The 25,244-nt window shown below is 36.3% G+C and overlaps 1 protein-coding gene and 2 long non-coding RNA genes across 8 annotated transcripts; 2 read left to right on the forward strand and 1 right to left on the reverse strand.

Annotated features, from left to right (window-relative positions):
* The first annotated feature begins 8,546 nt into the window (after positions 1-8,546).
* On the forward strand, positions 8,547-9,738 carry LOC149672189 (uncharacterized). Of its 2 annotated transcripts, none has more exons than XR_016367173.1 (4): positions 8,547-8,873; positions 8,951-9,087; positions 9,153-9,466; positions 9,530-9,738. It is a non-coding gene; the product is annotated as an uncharacterized LOC149672189 (long non-coding RNA). The 2 variants fall into 2 exon arrangements; XR_016367172.1 differs by having other exon boundaries at positions 9,148-9,466; positions 9,530-9,730.
* A 1,745-nt stretch (positions 9,739-11,483) lies between these two features.
* LOC149672190 (uncharacterized) lies at positions 11,484-13,532 on the reverse strand. Of its 5 annotated transcripts, none has more exons than XR_016367170.1 (7): positions 13,336-13,532; positions 12,994-13,246; positions 12,858-12,933; positions 12,616-12,730; positions 12,316-12,400; positions 12,111-12,246; positions 11,484-12,036 (listed from the first exon to the last, which is right to left on the reverse strand). It is a non-coding gene; the product is annotated as an uncharacterized LOC149672190 (long non-coding RNA). The 5 variants fall into 5 exon arrangements; XR_016367169.1 differs by having other exon boundaries at positions 12,858-12,928; positions 12,994-13,130; positions 13,208-13,532; XR_016367168.1 differs by having other exon boundaries at positions 12,111-12,234; positions 12,994-13,130; positions 13,208-13,532.
* A 7,528-nt stretch (positions 13,533-21,060) lies between these two features.
* On the forward strand, positions 21,061-22,029 carry LOC149672191 (protein roadkill-like). Its single transcript, XM_089840490.1, has one exon. It carries the CDS (start codon positions 21,061-21,063, stop codon positions 22,027-22,029), a length of 969 nt encoding a protein of 322 aa, XP_089696616.1.
* Positions 22,030-25,244: the final 3,215 nt, after the last annotated feature.

Below are 25,244 nucleotides of genomic sequence, written 5' to 3' on the forward strand. Positions count from 1 at the left end.
TTACCAAAACAGGTATGAGAGCAGATATAAATAGGTTTGTTCCTTGGAAGAAGCCTTGTTTCTTCATGAGAGCAGTTTCTTTCTTCCTGATTTCAAGAACGATTCTGTTGAATGACTTCTCCCAGGCGTACAACTTCAAGACGCGGATTCCGTTCAAAATTTCACTCATCATTTTCATCCTCTTGTCCTTCAGCTTCATCAGCTCAATCTAATAAACGAGATAATTAAAGAAACCATTCACAGAAACCCTCCTCCGCTGATAATATAGTAAAAGCAGTAGCAAATAGGGGAAGTAGGTATCTGTAGCTTAAGCTAGGGTAAGGCGTCCCTTTCCATGCATTCACTCAGAGGGAGAAATTTTCTTACACGCGCCACGTCACGGTCATAAAGCTAGCTAAAATGGTTCAACCTGAACAGGCGAAGAGAAAATTGATTCAGGGAAGTATATTCATCCGCGACTTCCAGCCAGAAATGCGTTTCTTGGAATGCTCGAAAAAAAACTTAACTCGACGCCTCGCGAAACCCCTTTGATACGTACTTCCTCTGGTAAAAGTTAATTTTCGCCTGTCGTATAGCTAACATGTATTTACAAGAAACCTTACGGCGTATGTTCCGCTCTTCACGATTATAGGTACCAGAATCAAAGCCGATAACCATCCGCTCTTGATTGAAGTAGTACATTTTGTGTTAAATAGCGGGCAGAAATTAGTAACTCAAGCATCAGTAACCCATGTGACAAGAAGTAGCTTAACTAACCGCCTTCGATTCTGTCTCTCCCATTGCTTGAGTTTAGGCTCCTATTCTCTCCTGGCTTTACAGGCCGATTTTTCTTTCTCTACTGTTGGCAATGTGACAAGTAACGCGTTGGAGCGTATCTTTGAGGAGTTTGTTTATTTTTTAAACGCAAACTTTTTGAAAAGGCTTAGTGCGTTCTACTGTACATTGTTATTAATTTACGCGTATGGTTCCGATTATGGTCTATAGCCCAGGACTTTTAGGGTTTGACCTAGAACATTTGAACATAAAGATGAAAATTGGTACATGTGTTGTTTTTGACCCAACAAAAAATATACTAAAAGTCGCCTGCTGTAGAGCGCGAGCTTTCTCCGCCATCTTGGAAAATGGCCGCCGTAAATTACAGCTACAATGTATTCCACGTTCTTCTTCAAAAATTATGAAAATTGGTACACATTATGAACGGAACCACATGAACATCTTGGCCAAATTTTACAGCTCTGTGTTCAATAGTTTGGTCGCCATATTGGAAAATGGCCGCCGTTAATGCTAGGTACAGAATATTTCACCATGTTGTTGGAAAATTATGAAAATTGATAGGTATTACAATCAGAGCTGTGTGAACCTCATAGTAAAATATTGAAGCCATTAATCAGATATTTTGGCCGCCATATTGGAAAATGGCCGCCATCAATGTCATATAGATACAGTATATGGTTCAAAAATTATGAAAATTGGTAATAATTATGTTGAAGACCGTCTAAACATCATACTTGAATATTGAAGACGTGCTACTGATAGTTTGGGCGCCATCTTCGAAAATGACTGCTGAAAATGCTAAATATATTTCAAATATATAAATCTTTTAGAAATTCCTTTTTTGAATAGATTATTTTCATTAACGTAATAAACAACAAAAAATGGATATCTCGAAGTCGAAATTATCGACGCCATCTTTAAAAATGGCAACATGAAAATCATTGCCCTAAATTCTGAAAGAAAGAAAAGTTATACTAAGCTGTTATTCTCAACACGTTGATTAGAGAATATGATTTAATATGGGGTTTATACATTCTATTGTTGTTTAAGATTAGAATTTAGACAAATCTCTAGCATTTCATACATATTCATCGTCATCCTGAAGATTTTTCATAATAATTGCATATCAGAACCCTTGATTAGGCGCTACACCTAGCTGGGGGCCTTATCAGCGCCCCTCCCCATCATATTCCAAAATGAACCTGCGGAACCGCCGTCATGGCACACGGGATCGGCCAGTGGGCCCGACAAACGCCACTTGAGCAGGTGACAGGGAAGGATAAAGGCAGCAGAAGACTCGAGGGGACGGGGACGTTCTCTCCAAGCACAACAGTGCCATACGGCCCAAACAAATAGTGTATCCGCGACCCCTAGAGGGTTGCCAATAGCGGAGGCGAGCCATGGCAACACCTGGGCGGGGTGAAGCGGTCCAGCAAAACCTTCACGGAATGGGGCAAGTAACGGTCTGAACCAAGGGCGACCCCAAGGAACTCCCGAACCGTCACACCGAACTCGGGCCACGACAAGTCCTTTGAGTTAAAAAGGTTCAGAGACCACTTCTTTCATTTACGTGCTGTAACTGCGTGTGGTTATGAAAAGGCGTGGTTTAAAGTAATGACAGATAATTAAGATCTTACAAATTTGCTGCGCTTTTTTAATGACCACATTGCATCTAAGGAAGCTATAGCTGCTGCCGAAGAGAGATTTCTTTTCGCTTTTTTTAGGGTGATAATTGACACGTCACGCTTCAACTATGTAGATATTACACGTATAATGGAACCGTTGCCACACATACTGTCAAGTCCTCATTTGATCTCGCTTAGCTTCATCCAACAACCGACGCCGCAAAACTACATTTTTCCTAGTGTATTTTATTCCAACAATAGCAAGGAAACGATTTAATCCCGAACAGTGGGGACTAGTTAGCGATCGCGAAAGTCAAAGACCCATTGACACCATACTCCTTCCGGCATCAGATGAACTTATAACACCCATTATTTGTACCTGCAGTCTGCAGAACATCTTGTATAAAGAACTCTGAATGAAGACGATCTGGGTTAGCTTGCTGGGCAATGTGTGGTAATTGTCAAGGTATTAGCCGTAATAAAAAATCTTCTGGATGACGAGAAATATGAACGAAATGTTAAAAATGCGTCTTAAATCTAATCCTTAACGACACTAGAATGTATATACCCCATATAAAACAGTTTTTTCTCACCAAAATATGGCTTTCCTTTTCTTTTTTCCAGATTTTAGGAAAGTAATATTTCAGCGACCATTTTTGAAGATGGGTCGATAATTTAGACTCGAAAATAGTTTTTTATGGCGTTTTATACGTTCATGAAAATCATCTACTCAACAAAAAAATATCGAAAAAATTTATATATCGTTAATATATTTGGTACTTCGAGCAGTCATTTTCGAAGAAGGTGCCCCAATCATAGCACGTCTTCAATATTCAAGTGTGATGTTTAGAAGGTCTTCAACATAATAATTACCAATTTTCATAATTTTTGAACCATATACTCTATCTAAATGGCATTGATGGCGGCCATTTTCCAACATGGCGGCCAAACTATCAGACTAATGGCTTCAGTATTTTACTGTGAGGTTCATACAGCTCTGTTTATAATACCTATCAATTTTCATAATTTTCCAACAACATGGTGAAATATACTTTACCTAGCATTCACGGCGGCCATTTTCCAATATGGCGACCAAACTATTAAACACAGAGCTATAAAATTTTGCCAAGATGTTCATGTGGTTCCAATCATAATGTGTACTAAGTTTCATAGTTTTTGAAGAAGAACGTGGAATACATTGTAGCTGGCATTCCCGGCGGCCATTTTCCAAGATGGCGGCGAAAGCTCGCGCTCTACAGCAGGGGACTTTTAGTATATTTTTTGTTGGGTCAAAAACAACACATGTACCAATTTTCATCTTTATGTTCAAATGTTCTAGGTCAAGCCCTTTTTCGGCCTATCTGTCCTGGCCTATTATCCTTATTTGTGGCTTCAACTAGAGTTCGTTCTGGTGGAGTCACCAAATAAGTGTTTACTTTAAACAATCGAAATCAGAATAATGGGAAGAAAAGCCCCAAACACACGGTATTCCTGTCGCCATGCATTGCCAAAGCTATGCTAGAGAGACCTTGAATAGTCGGAACAATACTTGTGCGAGGAGGGATTCGCCCCCGCAGGAGTAAAAAACTATTAGCTAATACCAATTTCTTGCTTTTTTTTTAGAGTTGGAATCTGGTTCTGGATATTTTACTAACCAGTTTCTCGCCATGCTTGTTTTTTGTGTAACCGGAGTCCACATGTTGACAGAAAAGAAACAGCATCGTAAAAGCTGTATATATTCATTACATAACCACACTTAAACTTAACTAAAAATTTCTTATTTTACCACAGAGGCTTAGTATGGGAACGCCTTACCATTACATCAACTACATTATAATACAAAAACGTCATTGTTTGGACCAAGACCGAAAAAACCAACGATATGAGTGAGGTTTATCAATTGACTGAAGTTTCAGATATTGAAATTTTTCTTTAAGTATTTTTAGTAGTTTAATCCTTAATCACTATTTAATTCAATTCACTGATTTTACTCTTAATCGATCTATTCCCTCTAACTTTATTCAAAAAATTGCATATCTCCGCTTTTTCAAGAACAATTCCATTTCCCGAAAACATTTTATCATGAAATTAATTATTTTGAAGGGTATACGTTTAGAGGGATCAATAATTAATATTTGAAATATTCTACTGAATTTCTAAAAAGAGCACCCATACACTGCAAGCACGGATGACTGCAAAATTTTATATCATAACTCGCTTAGAGTGAAGTGATTTATGTATTAATTCCGCTGAAAAGAATATAAAATGACATTGTTCAGTACTGAGAAATTTCTCTTTTTATGGAATCTGGTTATTTTTATGCTTATATAATATTTTTCCAGTCCATGAAAGGAGAGCTACCTACTAAAAGCAACCACATGGGACGAAAGTTGTTCCTTTTCCTTTTGTAAACAACATTATTTTATTAGTCAGAGCAAAATAAATTACTCTTAATCATATGTTATCGAATATCAGTCTTCTCAACAAATTGTAACCGTTGAAAAAACTTTTCTTGGTGGAAACTTGAAACTTTCTCAAGCCACTAATATTTAAACCACTTGAATGTCAGTGAAGGTGCTTACAAGTTAAGGAACATCGATACGAAATCCCTTCAAAATAATTAATTTCATGATAAAATGTTTTCGGAAAATGGAATTGTTCTTGAAAAAGCGGAGATATGCAATTTTTTGAATAAATTTAGAGGGAATAGATCGATTAAGAGTAAAATCAGTTGATTGAATTAAATAGTGATTAAGGATTAAACTACTAAAAATACTTAAAGATGAAACTTCAGTCAATTGATAAACCTCACTCATATCGTTGGTTTTTTCAGTCTTGGTCCAAACAATGACGTTTTTGTATAATTTCTATCACTTCAGTCTTAAGGCGGTAGTCAACTCTTAACAGGCTGAAAAGGGTCATTTCCCGTCCCTATTATCTAAGGAACCAAGAATGCTATTAGTTAGCAGTTTTTAATAAAATATAAATCGAAATCATCTTTGGTTTGTGATACATTATTGATAATGATGGCACGAGATATTAGTGAGTATTAATTAAAATTAATAGCCTTTTAAAAATTGTAAAATTATTAACAATTTAATTTCGTAGAACTGTCTACTTCTTAAATAAATGTGTTGAGAAAGTTACGTGTGTTTAACTTTACCAAAAAAGGAATGTGCTATAATCTATTTAAGAAGCTGTCTGTGAAATCATTCTTGCAATCAGCCTATGTAAATTCCCTCTAAGAAGATCATGGGTGCATTGATTATGGCTAAAAGAAAGGCAACCTACGAATGGCTAAAAGAAAGGCAACCTACGAATGGCTAAAAGTGGGCCTCTTTTTAGGGTAGAAAGAAACTAAAAAACCAATTTTTTTAGAAAGTTTGTGGCAATAAACAAGATAGTTAGCAATAATCAGGGGTAAAAACAAATCCAATTTAGTAAAATTTTGGAAAAGGGGAAATAAAGTCAGTTGATAAAACTTGATAATTCCAAAAACAGATGAACCTTTAGCCGCTCATAACAACCTAACCTAACATAAGCTTAACCCTGTATCTAAACCTAACATGATCTATCTTATCATAAATCAAATGGGTCTTAGGTGGCCTATTTATACCCTTGATGATCTATAAATATTCTTGATTATTATAAAAATTTGGCCTAAATGTTTAAGTTACAGTTTTGGAGACTTGGGAGACCACAAAAATCCGAAATTGCGTTGTAACATATGAATGATCACTGAGAATAGCCAAAATAAAATTAATATATAATTAAAAAATAATGAAACCCTGTATACCTCATATGGAAGTGTTGAATTAACTGCGCTTACGTAAACACCACTGTCTTAACTGCCAAAGCGAAAACACATTAAACTTCTTTTTTTTTTTTTTTTTTTCACCTCCAACACTAGTGCTTAGCCGTTAGGCCTTGAGCACCAGGAAGAATTGAGCGGGAGACCCTACGCGGCCCAGCACTGACGGGGGCCGCTAGGTCGTATGTGTATAAGCAGGGAAGGAAATGAGGTTTACTTGGGAGGTGACGGAAGGTGGAATTGGGGTAAGTCACCTCCGGCGGACACGGGACAGTCGGCACCTATAGGATAGGATCGCCGACATGTGCCGTATTCCCTCAAACTTTGCCGCCCAGAAGCTTGGCTTACAGGAGTGCGCCACACTCCCGGCACATTAAACTTCTTGTCATCTTTCCAGTAGTATTTTAAATTGTAAAACCTAGGGTTAGGAACTTAGGATATGTTTCTAGCATGAAGCGAAGCAGACTATATCAAATTCCAAAACGGAGCTGGAAATCAGCTGTTTTTATAATCATAAAGGACGAAAAACGCTATAAACTTGAAGGAGAGAGGAATGGAGTAGAAACCCCGATAGGGACCGTCCATAAACTACGTCACACTCTTATGGGAGGGAGGGGGTTTCTAAATTTGTGACGGCCCCTGACAAGGGGGAGGGAGGGGTTCTTCGATGCGTGACGTCACATTTAGCATTGATTTTGTTACGAAGTCAGTAAGAGGCTAATTGGCTCTCTTATGTTATAGAAGAAGAAAGACAACATTCTTTAGCCCACCATTACAAAAATTTACCAAAATTGTTATTCCATCATCGCTTAAATAGTAGAAAATTTAAGCAATTATCTACTATTTACACCTTTATATAGCCAATTTAAATAGCGCATTTAAAATAAATAGCGTAAACTCTCTCATGTCTCTGTTTATTCGCCCCTATTATTTGTGAGGATGAATCAAATCCCCCTGCCGATTGAAATGGTTTCGATTCTTTGGCAAATTTTCTAAATCTCAAGCTCGATTAGTCTGTTTTCGGTGATAGTGTCGAAACCTAAAAAGTGTGCCCGTTTAACTAAGCTTTGTGGAACTTTTATGAATCTTATAAAAAGCACATCCAGACATTAAAATTCTAAAGAACAATCAGAGGGAAAAAGCTTAAAACTGAAGAGAACTTGAATTTTCAGCCTAGCAAAATATTTCTGAGAGGGCGGCATATCACTCAAGAAATTAATCAAATTAAATTTGTATATTAAGACAAATCATAGTGCGGAGGGGGGGGGGTTAAAGAAATGTGACGTGGTTTTTAGGGGAGGGGTCTGAGAAAAGCGTGACGAAGCGTGATCTGGGGCGACGGGGGGTCAGAAAATGCTTTTTTTCGCGTGACGTAGTTTATGGACGGTCCCATACCTATAGCGTTGCTTCTGTACCCTCACCTACGGCACCGTAGTCCTCCCAGCATTATCAGCGGTTAGGTAGGGTCGTACCGGAAGAAATTGTGAAGGACGCTCCCTCTATCTTAAAAATAGAAGCTAGTTCTCATAAAATGGCGCTACGCGGCAGCACTTAGCAATCGCCTACCGAATAGTAGGGGCGTGCGCGAGGTACATTGGGAGAGATACGGTGCCGCAGGTCGCCCATCATCATTACCAATCCTTCTCAACTCCCTTATCCCTGCTATAAAGAGTATATTACACAGACTTACCAAAATTCAACTTGAGCCTTGGCCAAAACGAAAGTCGAAAAATTACTTCAAACGATATTAAAACCTCTATTAACTGTAATTATTTACCTGAATTTCTTTTTAGACGAAAATTGGACCTGATAACAAAGTAGTGGTTATTAAGGGCGTTATACTTCATTATAAAATCCAAATAATGGTGTTCAAGCTCGGATAAAATATCAAAAAATTAATTAGCGTCGACGACTGCAGGGAGGGAGTGTTGATCTAACGCTAAAAAACCGTCATACAGTGGCAAATGGGAAAGAAAGTGGGGGTAAGAATTTTTATCTCCGTTAAACAATTTTAGCTAACGCGCATGCGCGAGTAACGTCGTTTACTACCGCCAGCAGAGAGAATTTAAAAATTCTTTGCCGCTAGCTTCCGCTTCCATCGACTGCGTCCCAACTCACTCTGTTCAACCAAAAATCAACGTCTGTTGGGAGGAAACCGAGGCTTATTAAAAATGCCAAATTGTTTTTGTAACGGTTGTAGGAATGATTCAAGGTATTCGCTTAAAAATATATGAAAGGAATATCCTTCCACGCGTTTCCAAAACCAAAAACCCAGATAGAAAAATGTAAAAGATGGATATTAGCTTGTGGAAGACCGATTTCCACTAACTTCCGGGGCCGTATTCTGCAGAAAAAGTATGCTCCTCCCCCAGACTTAAGCTCTCTGATTGGTCGGTCAGGATCGAACTTAGGGCTTTTCATTGGCGGTGGCGGTTTTGGGGCAAAACTCATTTAAGACTTGTGATAGGTTGAAATTTTCGAGTAGACGACATTGACACGTGTCAAAATATACACCAAATTCAAACATGGTTCAAAGTAGTAATTTTAGAACTCGGCAAACCGTTCAGCATCATGAATCGGTTAATTGACCGGTTTTTTTGCTTTCTTTTTCCACCGGAACTTAGCAGACTACACTTCGTCGTTGCTAATGGCGGTAATGGCAGGTAATGGACTATATTGTTCTTGGTGTTGTTGACTTTAGAAAGAAAGACAACTAAATTATTGTTTTAAATACTGTTAGTTTACAAAATATAAGGGTTTGCGTTGTTATAATTTAAAAAATATGCCTTTGTTTTGTGGGAAAATGAAGTCGAACTCTGCCCGAAGTCAAAAGGATTTACACCGAGGCTTAACGAAGAAAGTCCTCTGTAGACTGTAGTAAGTAGTAAAGAAAGATTTTATTGTTTCTGTTATTTACTTATTGTTTGGTTCTGTAAGATAAGTTTCAAGCAACAGAGGCACGCTAGGAAATGAATGATTGGAACATGAAATGAGGCACCATCCCATAGCGAAGGTATTTCGTCATTCAATGGCCATGACCAAGACAATTGTGGTTTGATACAAATATGATTGCCTAATCCTTATGGGTCATGAAAGCCTGATTCGATATGCTTATAATATATATTCCATGACTGTCACAGCCATCTTCCCTGGCACTTGGCACCATCATACCGTACCTATTTTATAATCAAAGCACCAACAGCGAAAGAAATACTTCTACCTTTTATTAAGCAACTATTGCATTAATGTTCAACTGGTAAATAATGTTGCACACATGTCTAACAAGTAGAAATATTCATATGCTTTTCTTTTATTATAGATTTGTGGTAATGACGTGTTTGACATGAACCCGAATGGGAACTATTTTTGACCTCTATAGTAGGAATTTCTCTTCATTTTCTTCTGTTACTAACAGGTTTATTTTAGCAAATTAAAGATAGCAATACAGGGACAATGTACTTTAATAACTTCATTCACTGTCAAAACACCACACGCAGAGGAAAGATAACTGGATAAAACATCGGGGATCACTGATAGGTTAAATGATGTCAACGAGGAAGATTGTTGGTTGAAAGAGATCAAGAAGATATTGAGCATCTTGAAAGGCGATATATGAAAGAAGACTGCGATAAAACTGGAGGCCGAACCAGTTAGGTCCATGAACTCCAAAAATGTACCTTTATTCCCAGTTTTGAACTTGACATTTGTCAGTAGGCTGTAAATTGTTAGCTATCTTATACTCGAATTCGGATATTCTCCAGCAATGTATGTAAATATGTAGTTGGTAAATCATAAATGTCCAACTTTTATGGAACTGTTGGAGAAATAATAATGAAACACAAGAATATGTTGACTCCCTATTTCCTACCCATTCAAATGTTGCAGTTTTATTGTCTTGATTCATTTTTGCGTGGCATCTTCCCTTAAATACATAGGGGTGCTCGAAACATTAAAGGGATAGAATCAATCTTTTGACTACAAACGAAAAGCTTTCATTTTTTTAAATCAGATAGAACCTAAAATTACGTTTTCAAAAATATATATATATTGATAGTTTTAATAACTTAACTATTTTTAATTAATGTTTAAAAGAATTAGTTTTCGGCGCCGCTCCCATCACTGCTCCCTCTACAGTCGTTCGGCAAAAACACGAGCGAACCACCTACATTACCCCGCTAGCCTCCTCTCACACGGAAATATAGTAGATTTACACCTAAAAGTAGTTTTCATACTATTGTGCATTTTGCATTTTCGCCAAATTAGTATTTTTCATGGAAGCTAAGCCTTTGCCAAATAGCGCAAAAATGAGGTGTTTTGGCCATTACCCGTAACTATTTTGACAAATCTCTATCATCCCAACTCTACAACGTAACCAAGAGTTAAGGAAACAAAGGATAATAAACATGATAAATCAGAATTATGTTTACAAATGTCTTCTCGAATATGCGCCGCTTCCCCAGTGAAGGAGAAAAGCTACTATACAGTGATCTAGAGCTACCTATATACTCCTATTTCCAAACAACCAATGAATCAGTGGACGTTAGCAACGTCACTAGGGTAACAAAACAAGTTGGGTGGTATTCGCGGCTAGTTTGAATTTCAAAATATCTAACGTACTTTTCTTAATTTTAAACGGTTTAATTCGATTTTTTTTTTGGCACACATAATTTTAGGCACATTTTTTAACCTAAAACTGCCCTCATCTTGTACTAGTCGGAAATCCTTGATTCTATCCCTTTAAAGACGGATCACTGAGATAAAAATATAACCATTGAATCACCAATAGGCTTACTAGTTCCTATAGTGGCACATTTTTTAATTGACTCTTCGTTAAATGATGCGGAGGACATAACACATTTAATTGTGATTTAACAATAAAGGGGTAGTAGCGAATAAATCAATAACTAAAGTTTAAAAATTGAAACACATAGGTCATTTTAAATATTTTGCTGTTTCAGTAATGCTTCAAGACTTGTTGAAATGTGCAATTGGAAATACAAATATGGGGAATCTTCTTTTAAAACGGCAACAAAGATGATCAGTAAAAGCCTTTTTTCCATATATAGGATTTTAGGTTCGATACATAATTTCAATTGGTCCTATAGGGAGAGGGCAAACCCATTCTTGCCACGTCATAGGCTTATATCTCTTACCTCGATTCCATCCCCCTAAAGGGGGAGTTTCAGTACCGCGTCTACAAACGCTCCCCTAAGTAGAGGTATAAAATGACGTCGGATGTTCTTTCCCTCCCTGACAAACGCCCTCTCCCTATATTAATACAATCTTATAACGATAGTTGATAAACAACAATGCTCAAGAACATATGCACATGAATGCCAGTCCTCTTTTATCCGAATACCATTCCAACAGACGCATACATTTGCCTAAATCAGATAATAATACAGGGTTCGTACAAAATTTTTGGTATGAAATTCCCTGACTAAATTCCACAAATTTCCCTGACCATATGCAATAACTTACAAGGCGTAAATATATGAAAACCAATCTAAATTCACTCGAATCATTTTTGCACGAGTTGTCATTGTTATAAAGATAAGCCAATTAATTCGTTTAAATTTAACCATATGTAAATCATAAAGAACCGGAGCGAGCGAAGCGAGCTCCGCGAATTTGGGGTTCTGCTCAAGTCTCAGACAACACTTTTTTGGTCACCCTTATACTGTTATCCAGACTATCAATTGTCCACCAATATATTTTTCCCTGACTTTTTAGGCCCATTTTCAATTTCCCTGACTTTTCCCTGACCTTTTAGGCCCATTTTCAATTTCCCTGACTTTTCCAGGTTTTCCAGGTCGTGTACGAACCCTGTAATACCATTGCTGTGTATTTAGTGGCCGTCTAATAAAATGGTCTTATAGATATTGAAAATAAGAAACTACATCGAGAATCCTATGTGATAAAGTCAAAATAAACGCAGTTTTATTTAAATAATGTTGCTAAACTGTTTTTAGTAACAGCTCATCATTCAGTCTCGACATTGGTTCCTCTCCGTTACTTATTTTCCTATAATTGATTCTTTATTATCATAATAATAATTAGTTAAGTTTGATTTGTTTATCTTATCCAAACCTTTAAAGAGCTCACCTCATATTTGTATAGGCGCAAATCACATACTCGTTGGTAGTTTATACTTGCAACAACTATGCCAGCCTTTTCTTTAAAGGGATACCTTAGAGTAAAGCATGCTCAACTAATAAAAGTGTTAATACCTTAATATGCAAGTTGATTACAACACTTCAATGTTGGCAGATATCCTTAGAGGAATTGGCCACCCTAGATAATTCTCCATTGCCAGTGTCAATGATAGAAATGACATAACCACAAATCTATAATATATAAATATGAATATTTCTATTTGTTAGACATGTGTGCAACATTATTTACCAGTTGAACATTAATGCAATAGTTGCTTAATAAAAGGTAGAAGTATTTCTTTCGCTGTTGGTGCTTTGATTATAAAATAGGTACGGTTGATGGTGCCAAGTGCCAGGGAAGATGGCTGTGACAGTCATGGAATATATATTATAAGCATATCGAATCAGGCTTTCATGACCCATAAGGATTAGGCAATCATATTTGTATCAAACCACAATTGTCTTGGTCATGGCCATTGAATGACGAAATACCTTCGCTATGGGATGGTGCCTCATTTCATGTTCCAATCATTCATTTCCTAGCGTGCCTCTGTTGCTTGAAACTTATCTTACAGAACCAAACAATAAGTAAATAACAGAAACAATAAAATCTTTCTTTACTACTTACTACAGTCTACAGAGGACTTTCTTCGTTAAGCCTCGGTGTAAATCCTTTTGACTTCGGGCAGAGTTCGACTTCATTTTCCCACAAAACAAAGGCATATTTTTTAAATTATAACAACGCAAACCCTTATATTTTGTAAACTAACAGTATTTAAAACAATAATTTAGTTGTCTTTCTTTCTAAAGTCAACAACACCAAGAACAATATAGTCCATTACCTGCCATTACCGCCATTAGCAACGACGAAGTGTAGTCTGCTAAGTTCCGGTGGAAAAAGAAAGCAAAAAAACCGGTCAATTAACCGATTCATGATGCTGAACGGTTTGCCGAGTTCTAAAATTACTACTTTGAACCATGTTTGAATTTGGTGTATATTTTGACACGTGTCAATGTCGTCTACTCGAAAATTTCAACCTATCACAAGTCTTAAATGAGTTTTGCCCCAAAACCGCCACCGCCAATGAAAAGCCCTAAGTTCGATCCTGACCGACCAATCAGAGAGCTTAAGTCTGGGGGAGGAGCATACTTTTTCTGCAGAATACGGCCCCTATTCACTTTCAATAAATTTCAAGCTTCGTTTTTGCTTTGGGAAATGGTTTGAAAACGATATTTACCATGTCGGGTCTTGAGAAATTTAAAAACAACACTTCTTTACCATAGCAGAAATTCAAACACCTTCCCCTGCTAGTTCAAAGCTGGTTTTTAAATTTGACGCATGCGCGCGGACACCGCGATGAGGCCCCGAGTCAGCGCCAGAGAGAGAAGATTTTAGCCACGAAGCAAACGAACGCGCCTATTCACTTTAACACTCCCTCTCAAGTCTCTCCTCCCTGACGACAGTAAGGCATCGCTAAATTAGCGATGCCTTACGGTCGTCTGCTATGAAATAATCTTTCTTACTGTCGTCTGCTATGAAATAATCTTTCTTTCTGTCGTCTGCTATGAAATAGGGAATTCAAGGCATAATTAATTAGTTAAATTAAAAAAATTAGGCTTCATTTATTTAAAAACTAAACAGGTAAGTTTCTCATTTAGTAAATTCTTGTTAATTTGAAAGTATTCCGAAAACTAACTTCGGTGTAGTTTCTCCGTATCGCCTATGACAATTTCCCTAAAAACCGGGTAAAATGTAATGCTTTTTCTATGGGACGCTAACCCTAAAAAGGTGATTTTTTCGTTTAGCATTACAAACGGGCATCAAGTCATTCTAGAGGGCCGGTAGGCCCTTCTAGATAAGAACCCACACCCTCCCGTAATGTTAAAGAAATAATTCACAGATTTTAGGCTTAGCGTCCCATAGAAAAAGCATGGGATTTTTGGTGTTCCACTCCATCGAATAACTCAGAAACTACTGTGAAGTTAAGGTTCGGAACACTTTTGAATTATCAAGCAACTATGGATTGTTGAACTTCTGAAGTTTGATTAAGAACAATTAAGTCTAAGTATTTTATTTTAATTAATTTATAAATCATGGTAAAACCGTTACATATATTACACTGTTTGCTTAGCATTTATTCTGCCTCCAACGGGTTTTTGGCGAATAGGATAACGCTTCTGCCTACGGAGGTAACGGAGCAGAATATTGCAGGTTCGATTCCTGGCAAACTCGGTGTTTATTTTTACAGATCTTTTATACGTCATTAAATAAATAATCCTATAAATGCAATGTTTGGATAATTTTTTTTTGTTGTAACAAATACGGGCATGTGGCGTAATGGATAACGCGTTTGCATTCGAGGCAAAACATTACAGGTTCGAGTCTTGGAACGCTTGTTGTCGATGTTTGATGAAGATTCTTAGTATAAAGAAGGGAAAATTCTTAAATAACAAACTTTCAATGAAATGTGCGCGTTCTGGCGCACGGTTTAGAAATAACTTTTTTTAAACCTTTACAAAATGGTTAACTAAACTTTACACTGAGAGATGTGCCTTTGCTAATCTATTGCTGTAAAGTTTTGTTGAGAAAAAAGTGCACCCCCTGGTTGCGAAACCTTGGGTCTAACTCTGAAAATTATTTTCACGTCGAACTGTTAAGCTCCGTAGAGATTAACAATAAGAGTTAGGATTGAATATAAATAGAAAATCCCTGACGCGATTTTCTAAATTATGGGTTATTTAAAAATTTTATTGGACAAAGTTCAGTGTGCTGTTTTTATTTCCGGCCCAGGTCAGGATAGGTGAAACTATCTCAGGGCCGTAAATAAGCACAGGACACTGGACATTGTCCAATAAATATTTAAAATGTTCCATAATTTTTATTTATAACTATAGGGGTCACCGGACGGTTGACCAGTAAATTTTTCAGAAGTTTTGATGGCTAGACCATTGATAAAGGATACGCGTGAAAAAAAATCGTCGCTATATAGGATGTGAAACTTCCTATACTAAAAAGTAGACAAGTAGACACTAGCGCCACCTGGCTACTAGTGCTGGAAAGCATCGCGTGAAAAATAAAATGTAATTAATACAAATAAAGGCTGAAGGAACAGATACTATTTAAAAAAGACTTCGTTTGCCCAAGCCTTAAAAACAAACGATAAGAGTTTTTCCAGTTGACTGAAGCGTGGATATTATTTTTTTTTTCTATTGAATTTTAAAGACAATCCGTATTTTACTTCTCTTTAGAATTTAATTCAATCACCTGATTTTACTGCTAATGGGTTAGTTTCCTATAAATTAATTGAAATAAAAAATTACTTATCTCAGATTTTTCAACAACAATTCCATTTTCCTGAAACATTTTATCATGCAGCTATTTATTTTGAGGGATATCGTGTAAATTTAATCAAATTGACACTTCCTTTTTTAATTACCGGGAATTTTCCTTTCAAAAGGTTTTAAACACATCAAGTTTTCATAGTGTTGTCAACTAAACAGGAACTCAACAGTGGCGCCGCAAGGATTTTTTTACAGATAGGCTAAGGAAGATTTGGGGGCCCCTTATAAAATTTCAAGAGAAAAATTTAGTTGCACAGCGTCGATAATATTAAATTAACAACTATTTTATCATATTATTCATATAGAGAAGTTTAATATATTAAAGTGCAGTATTATAGAAAATAGACATATAATTATATAAACTATAGTTTGCAAAAATAATAAAAACATGGAGTCGGAGAGGGGGATTTTCAGTTAAGCCCCCTATGAGGTCACTGTGCACTGCCGATGTGGTGAGGAAAAGAGAAATCGGTTTAATAAATGTAGTCTGACCTCGAAGTTTTATGCGACCAGAATGAACTGGAGAGAAGACGATTAGGTAAAGAGCGGGGAAACAAACAAGATGACCCAAGGGCTGGGTTCATAATTTTAGCCACATCGTCACGAATAAAAAATTTCAGTGAATAGCCCCTCGATGCGCTACCTTTAAGTGTGATATAATGATTACTAGTAATCCTAACTTCAATTCATTTTCTTCTGTTATAATTATAACAGCGCGACACAAATAGGAAACTTGCGCACCCTTTAACGGTGCAAAATTGATTAATCGTAACGCACAAGTTAACCCTTTATTGAAATACTGAAAATCAGACTGATTGGTCAATCGATGCGCTATCTTTAACTGTGCTAAAATGATTGCACGTAATCTGTACATCAATAATTTTCCTTCTTTAATAAATTTAATGGTGCGACACAAACCTTAATTGAAGTACAGAAAATCCAAGTGTTTAGCCCCTCGTTTCCCTGACCTAAAAATAATTACCTGGGCCGTAATTCTTACGTTCATAAATTGACTTATAATAAAATTGTAATACACTATATCTATCTATATAAATCAAAGTCCTAACTGACTGATTGACTGACTGACTGACAGACTGACTGATAATCAACGCCCAGCCCAAATCGCTTCCCTAGAAGGCTGAAAATGTACAGGAACGTTACTCATAAGAAGTAGGCGCGTACTATGAAAGATCTTTCCAATCCACCGCCATCTTAAAAAATGGCGCCCAGAAATGTAAAAAAATCTCTATGCAACAAATTCCGCGCTTTTCAACCGATTTTGTTATCATTTAGTACACTGCTTTCCTTTAACCTATAGGCGGGCTGAATGGTCTTTTGAGTTCGATTTGTTTCCATCTTTTTAAATGGCGGCCCAAAACTTAAAAACCCTTCTGTATGGAATAATGTCCGAGTGAAAAGAAATAAAAAATGTCCCTACAGGCTGACGGGCAACACCGAGTGCCTTCGCTCCTAGGGTGCTACAAAAAATTAGTCATCAGTAAAATATGCCCATTCTTTATATCATTTTGATGAAGTTTTTATTATACGCGAGCGACGCCGCGAGTAACAGCTAGTTAAATCTATAAAGATGCTATATACTTCCTTTTGGTTTTAAAATTATTTTCGCTTACTAGAGAAATACACGTAAATTCCTGGATAGTGATAAACCCCGCCTTAAGACCATTCAAAAAATATACCATCAGTATATACTTGCTTTTGCATTTAAAGTTAACCTCGATTTCCTTGAATGTTTAAATAGAGGAGCGGGATTGAACGTGTGAAATTCTCATAGTCGACGGGTGAGAAAAATTTTAAAGGAAGAGTTTATCACCTTCCATTACATTAAGGCAATCTAATAATGGTTTCATTCGCTTTAGATATATCGAGAAAACGTAAAACACAATTCACAATCATTAACCACACTTGTACAATTAAGTGGAATGCTTAAACTTACTATTACAATCCCCATCCATGTAGAAAAGGAACGAAAAATATCACCTCACCACAATCCTTTTTCAGTCCCTGTCCCTTCAATGACGAACCAAACATTTTACACTACTACAACTACTACGAGAATGACAACAGGGCAGATCAAATTATAAGAGCCTCATCGTTGATGTACATCATACTATGTGGCTAAAAATCAAAAAGCGAGATGACTTTTCTGGCTAGTTATAAACTTTTAACACGAAAGTGTTAACCCACTTCCCATTTTGTAGAGTATTGTAAAAATCCGATGCCAAAAGGTTCATCATCCGTGTGAAATTTTGTCTAAAGTAAATAGTCCCTATTATAAATTGCGAGGTCTTGTGGGAAAAATTTCTTTTATATAAGATTTGAGCGCCATCAAACGGTAGGAAAATTAAAAATAGTCACGTGATTCCAAAATTCCTGTTGTTTGCTTTATCGGCTACCGCGTACACTCTTTTATTAAAATGTGAACAATAACTATAAGAAAAGAAGGTATCAATTTCAATTGTAAACTAACTCCATGGAACTAACTAAAGCGTTAGTTATTTAGTTCCATGCTAACTCCATTTCCAGTTTTCATAGTCTTTAACCTAGGCTTAGTGAAGATGGCCCCTACGAACTAGGAAGTTAGCTTAAGCTTTCATGTACAACCGATTTATGACGTATTTCCTGGCACGGCCAACTTTACGAGCATCTAAGTTGGCCGTGTTCCTGGAAACTTTCAACAAGGTCGACAAGACCAAAAACTTTTATAATAAGCCTACATCAAAATATTGTAATAATGGTACTTTTAATATTATGGGAACCTAATTTCGGGGCCCCTCTGAAATCTACGGGTAGGCTGTAGCCTACCCAGCCTACCCCCTGGCGGCGCCACTGGAACTCAACCAACACTTCTAAAATCTTCCCCACAAGTACTGATATACAAAATTCAATAATTGTCACTGTGATTAAAGAAACGTACCCTTTTATTAAATATAAGAAAGGTGATAATAGCCCTCTTTTATATTCGAAAAGACCGCATATAATACATTATTAATGAGAGTATCATTTGAAAATTAAAGAACGTTCTCCCTTGAAAAGAGAACATTGCAGGAAAATGGAATTCTTGTTGAAAAATCTGAGATAAGTAATTTTTTATTTCAATTAATTTATATGAAAATAACCCATTAGCAGTAAAATCCCTTGTGTCCCATTCGACCGAATCCCATTCGTCCGAACGCGTTTCCCATTCAACCGAAAACAGCCCAAATGTGCGGTTTTGGGAAAATATATATCAAGATTTAAAAAGCAAACGTTTTCACTTTTTTTTAAGATTTTTTTTACCCTACAGTTTTCGTTGTATATATATATTGATGTTTGAAATGCAAAATTTAATTTTAAGAGTGATTGATAATGGAGAGAATTGCTAATAAAGGCGGCTTTCTTTACATTAATAATGGCTACTTGTTTCAATTGAATAAGAAAAAGGATAAAACTAGTTACTATAATTGTAGAAATCCTTCCTGTAAGGTTCGAATAATAGAAGTAACCTAACCTAACCTAACCTAACCTAACCTAACCTAACATAACCTAACCTAACCTAACCTAACCTAACCTAACCTAACCTAACCAAACCTAACCAAACCTAACCTAAACCTAACCAAACAAACCAAACCTAACCAAACCTAACCTAAACCTAACCTAACCTAACCAAACCTAACCTAACCTAACCTAACCAAACCTAACAGTAATGTTTTGGAAAAGGCATATTATTTGAGAAGTCAATGAAGCTAAACATGAACATTTTGGAAAAGGCGTACCATAGTTTAATGATTTGTAAAATATTACTAACCTAACTTAACGAACCCAAACCTAACCTAACATAACAGTAAAGTTTTGAAAAAGGCATATTATTTGAGAAGTCAATGAAGCTATAAAACATCAATATTTTGGAAAAGGCGTAACATTGTTAAATGATTTATAAAATATTACTAACCTAACTTAACCTAACCTAACTTAACTTACAATTTCCTTCTCTGGGTTTGAACACGAGCCTCTGAATTAAAAGCCTGATATTCTACCATGCTGCTGCGGTGATTCGAAATCCTCACAGACATTTAATGAACTAATTCTTTCAAATAAATTCCCATTCAGCAGAAACCCGCCATTGGGCTGGAAATTTAAATATATTCTCCATAAAAAACCAAAAAGCGGTTTCGGTCGAATGGGATTCGGTCCAATGGGACTATACCGTAAAATCAGGTGATTGAATTAAATTCTAAAGAGAAGTAAAATACGGATTGTCTTTAAAGCGCACCCTACACGCTCAATAATTTGCGCAAAAAACGTGGGGACCGTTATTTAAGTTACGAAGTATAAATAAAACGTTATCCACACTATTATTTGTGCAAATTTCAAATATAATGCTACAATATGTTTTAGGAAATGGAAAATCATTTGCGGTAAATTTTGGAAAATATTTGCGTAAAAACTGAAAAATATTGAGTGAGTTTTTATTGCTGAAAATGTTATTCAAAATACGAACAATATTTCGCTTTCGAATAAAAGTAAAGTCTGTGTATTTAACGATTTATATGTTTGGTCAATAAAATTGTACACGGTTCATGGACTCGACATACACTTTTTTATTGTGATAAAATATATTCAATATAATTGAATAAATCGTGTGGAAAATGAACAATATATTTGTCCAATAAAATTTTAAATTTTTGTTCTAAATATTGAGCTTTCAATATCATGATAGATTTTTATTTGCACAAATAGTGAAAAGTCTTGGGAATAATTTATAAGGTGATGAATTTTATAAATGTCCCCCACTTAATTTGAGCGAAACATTGAGCGTGTAAAGGCCGCTTAAAATTCATAGGAAAAAAAAATAATATCCACGCTTCAGTCAACTGGAAAAACTCTTATCGTTTGTTTTTAAGGCTTGGGCAAACGAAGTCTTTTTTAAATAATATCTACAAGGGCCTACCGGCCCTGTAGAATTACATCATAACAATAAGCGACCATTCGTAATACATTTCAATTGCGTTGTATAGACTAGTTTAAAAAACATGTTACTGGGTACAAAATGGGTTTGTTCAGTTTATATCTACTCTTAAATCAGCGTAAAAAACCTTGTTTAAAAATTAGTTTTTTTTTCTAGTTTAGCTACCAAACACGTACCATAAACTAACAGCATTTACGATGGGCCTAAAAGCCAGTCATACCACTCACGTAACAGGCTTAACAAAATCGGTATTTGAATTACTTTGGTACATGCTAACGGTCTTAGATTAAATTCAGCACCGAACTTGTATCGTTCGTGAAAAGTGTACGCTTTATTTTATTCACCGAGAGAGTTTGAAAATCACCTATTTATTTTAATAACCGAATAATGGCAACCAAGGCGACACCAAAGAATAGAGTTTTTAAAATTAAAAGGCAAACGTTTGAGCATAACATAACTAGAGATTGTGAATGGACAGTAAATATCGAAGCGCATGATCAATACGGAGAGGAAATACACCCATGGAAAATGAAGCTTTCGCATCGCCAAACTACGAATAACAATTGCTTGTGGAATTTTAGCGGTTCTGGAATGGATGTAAATGTAAGTTACGAACGATGCGCAGTGGACCTCTACATTAAGTCGAAACAAGGTTTATCGACCCGAAGGCAATATATGATTGGCCCTATGTTCAATAAATTCAACGATCCCTGTATATACTCGGGCATGCATTATCTTGGGTTTATCGCCATGGAAGAAATGGTTATCTTTCTCACAATTGCTTCGTGCGAGGAGAATATCTTTGAAAAGCTCAAGATTTCGCTGGACGAAGGAATTCTGACAGACACTGTTATCAAAACCAAAGATCGGCAATTTCCTTGTCACAAGTTCGTCTTGGCATCGCATTCCGAGTATTTCAAGAAAATGTTCCAAACGGATATGAAGGAAAGTCAAACGAATTCCATCGACTGGACTGGGGTATTTGACGCCTCAGTGGTCAAGGACTTGTTGCATTTCCTCTACACTGGTCAGAAACCACCAAACATCGTTGAAAACCATTTTAAATTACTTGAAGCCGCTCACTTATGTCTTATACCAGATTTGAAAATCATGTGTGTCGAAAGCATAGTGCCAATCATTTCCGTGGAGAATGCCGCTGATGTACTTCAGTCGGCGGTAATATACGAATCGAACAGTCTTCAAAAAGCAGTCGTGAAGTTCGCTGCTGCCCATTGGAATGAAGTATTAGCTTCAGACTTCTTCCAGAAATTGGAACCAGACATTTATATTACATTGCTCAAAAGCATTTTCGAAATGTTCAGGAAAAACATCATTGATGAGGGAAATCAAAAATGAAGTATGCGTTTAAAATATTTTTTTTTCTAAATTAATAAGTATTTGAATTAATCAAGAAATAATTATTTTGTTTGGGAATTTTTACTGAATTTTTCTCGAAATTTAAATATAAAAAATATCTAATTAATAGTTTTAAACATTTTACATTGTTATTGGAAAGCTATGAATGCATGCAAGTTTGAAATCCTGTTTAAATAACCTAATTTGGTGGTGGCTGTTTATATATTGGATGGAAAATTCAGTTTGTCGCTGTTAAATATCCGCGAAATATTAGCAAGAATTTTGATACTTTTTATAATTTTGTCAAAACATTGGATGTTAAAAGATATGTATACGGTTTTGGAAAGCAAATAAACGTAAAGGCCTTTTTACCTCTCCGAGTGACGTATGTCACGGAGAAATTCTGTAACGATCGTGTGTGTCTGTCTGTCTGTCTGTTTGTCTGTGTGTTTGTGTGTGTGTTTGTGTGTCTGTTGTTACACCCACGTGACCGCGTTCGCAGTTTCCAAATCGGAGCAAACGTGTTCGCCATTTCCGAACTGCATTCACAGTCACGGAAATGGCTCCTCTACTTGAGTTCTCCCACCAGAATCTTCTGGTCTATGTACATCCCACACGGACACCAGTCTGTACTTACTGGCTTCTAACCACCACCATCTTTAGTTCTTCGTCCATTCCACATGGACACCAGTCTGTACATACTGGCTTCTAAACACCACCATCTACAGGTCTTCCGTCTATTCCACATAGACACCAATCTGTCTCATTGGCTTCTAACTCCATCGTCATCGTTTGGTTTTAGGATATACGCGGCGATCAGCTAGGGTTACGAGAAACGTCTAGCCTCCCTAAGGTAGGATCGGCTATTAAAGGTTTTCGCATTTGCGGTTGTTCTTGCGTTTAACTGTAGTTCGACACCCTTATATACTACCTATTTGAGTAAGGCGAAGCAACCGGCGTATGCTTCATTTCAAACGCCAATATTAGTCAAGTCTCTCAAGAATGTTTAATTGTTCTTTATCAAAACGATGTAACGCTCAATAAGGCGAAAAACTAACAAAGAAAATATTTAATATTAATTATATTTATTTTAATATTTAAGATAACCTTGTTTCACAACTCAAAATTAATTAATCAAAAATGTCTTGATTAGAATCAAGTCCTAAAAAGTATCGATAAGACTGAGGTTATCACTTGTCTGAAGGATAAGATATTAATTTTTCTTTTTAATTGAAACTTAAAGGCATTCTTAAGAAAAAACAACGTTCCATTACCGTTTTCCGTTGAAATAACTTATTTTACAGGTAATCAATTTCAAAAATTTACTTCTCTCGGGTTTTCGGGCACAATTCCATTCCCCCAAAACATTTTATCATTACATTAATTACTTTTGAGAGAGTACGTGTATGACATTGAGTTTTAAAAGGTTCTCTCATTTGTGCCCGGCATGCTTCGCAGTGGATACGTATTAAAACAATGGCGGAAAATTAAGTACACTGTAAAAAATAACCGTACTGTCTAGTACCTTTAAAGGTATTTTTCAATGCATCCCCAGACGTACCTATATAGGTACTACAAAATACCGTTGTGTAAGGGTACTCTGAAATACCTCTTGAAGAAGGTACTTTTGAGGACTACAAGGTATTTTGTGATCCCGTAATGGGTATCATTTAAACCTCAACAAAGGTCGGAATAAAACTTTCAAATTGTGAAAGGTACTCCTTATTACCGAAAAGGGTACCTGTTAACACTCAAAAAGGTTCGAAAATATACTTTTAAAGGTATTTTGTGCTACCAAATTAGGTGTCAAATAAAACCCACAAACAGGTCTAAATTATACTTCCGCGCCATCAAAAATATTTGCGCCACATTTGAAACTGGTAAACTTCATCATTTTCAGACATGGAATCATTTTCAGACATGGTAAGCAATACACCACTTCGATATAAAAGAGACGGAAAGACACGAGAGTAATATTTTCCTTCCATCTCAACTTTTAGTGTCTTTGTTGTGGGCTTACGGGATGAGGGTAAAATTTTGCCTTCCATCTCGCCTTAAGTGTCTGCGCCGTAGGCTTGCGGGGTCGTGAGAGTTCGCATAGTAAGCAAGGGATCAACCACTCAAGATTTCCCGATACTACATTTAGCTCCCCCTTGTTAAGGAAGGTGTGATACTGTTATAGTGTAAAGGTAATTCAGGGTCACATATACATGTAAATTTTTTGAATGGCGACTGAAGGCGTAAGCTCGGATTCAAACCTTTATATTAACTATAAATGCCTTATATCATAATTGTATTGCCTTTAAATGATGTAACGTATGCTAGTGTACATAGCTGTCAAAGAAAATAATTAATATTAATTATATGTAATAAAATATTTAAGAAAAACCACTAGCTAGGAAACTTGAGATTGAAATTGAAATCTCGGGTAGAAAACCACTACCCTATTCTACCCTACCGAACCTAATCTTTATGGTTATTATTAATATTCCAACAGAGATTTCTTCTACGCTGTCATTACTAGTGCTACTGGTGAAATGAACAGTTAGTGTTAAAGAATTTGGGCTAGAAGTATTATATCATGTATTTTACTTTAGTAGTGTTAGTTAAAATCAGCACGCCGGAACTAAAAACTCCCTCTAAAGGAGTCTGTTAAGTCCTTTTCTAGTTCCAGGGTACGATAACATACCACCAGAAGCGCTGAAACTCTAAAAGGTTTCACTATATACCTTATATTTCCAAAATACCCCTTTCGAAATCATTTAATACCCGTACTGTGAGACAACTAATAGACTACGTTCATGGGTACTAAAAAGGTCGCGGAGGTATTTTATAGTACCTTCAAAATACCTTTATTTTTGACAGTGTAGGGACAGTTAGATTTTTACTCGTGGTTATGCAAAATGATGTAATGTCTAGTGTACTTCAGTCAACAGTCATACTGTTCATTCTCATAGCTCAGGACATGATTAATGCTGCTCACTATTTCTCTCTCTAGTTTCAAACAATGGTTAGAGACCATTCAGTGCCGCAGGTTGCACATGAATATATTTCGACTACAGTGTACATCAATTCTCCGTGGTCGTACTATTAAAGGGTTAAGCACTAATTTGTTCAGAACATGTCTCGAAAGTGTGCTTGTTGCAAGTTTTTAAAGCAGTGTTGCCAATGTGTGGGTTAGTTCCCACATCGTGGGAGATTTAGGTTTGGTTTTA

This window comes from Phalangium opilio, unplaced genomic scaffold, assembly GCF_054372755.1.
Source record: "Phalangium opilio isolate 3A_F unplaced genomic scaffold, DU_Popi_V2 ptg000054l_1, whole genome shotgun sequence".
NCBI lineage: Eukaryota > Metazoa > Arthropoda > Arachnida > Opiliones > Phalangiidae > Phalangium > Phalangium opilio.

Coding starts and splice junctions, on each gene's coding strand:
- LOC149672191 (XM_089840490.1), top strand. CDS start 21,061: ATGGCAACCAAGGCGACACCAAAGAATAGAGTTTTTAAAATTAAAAGG.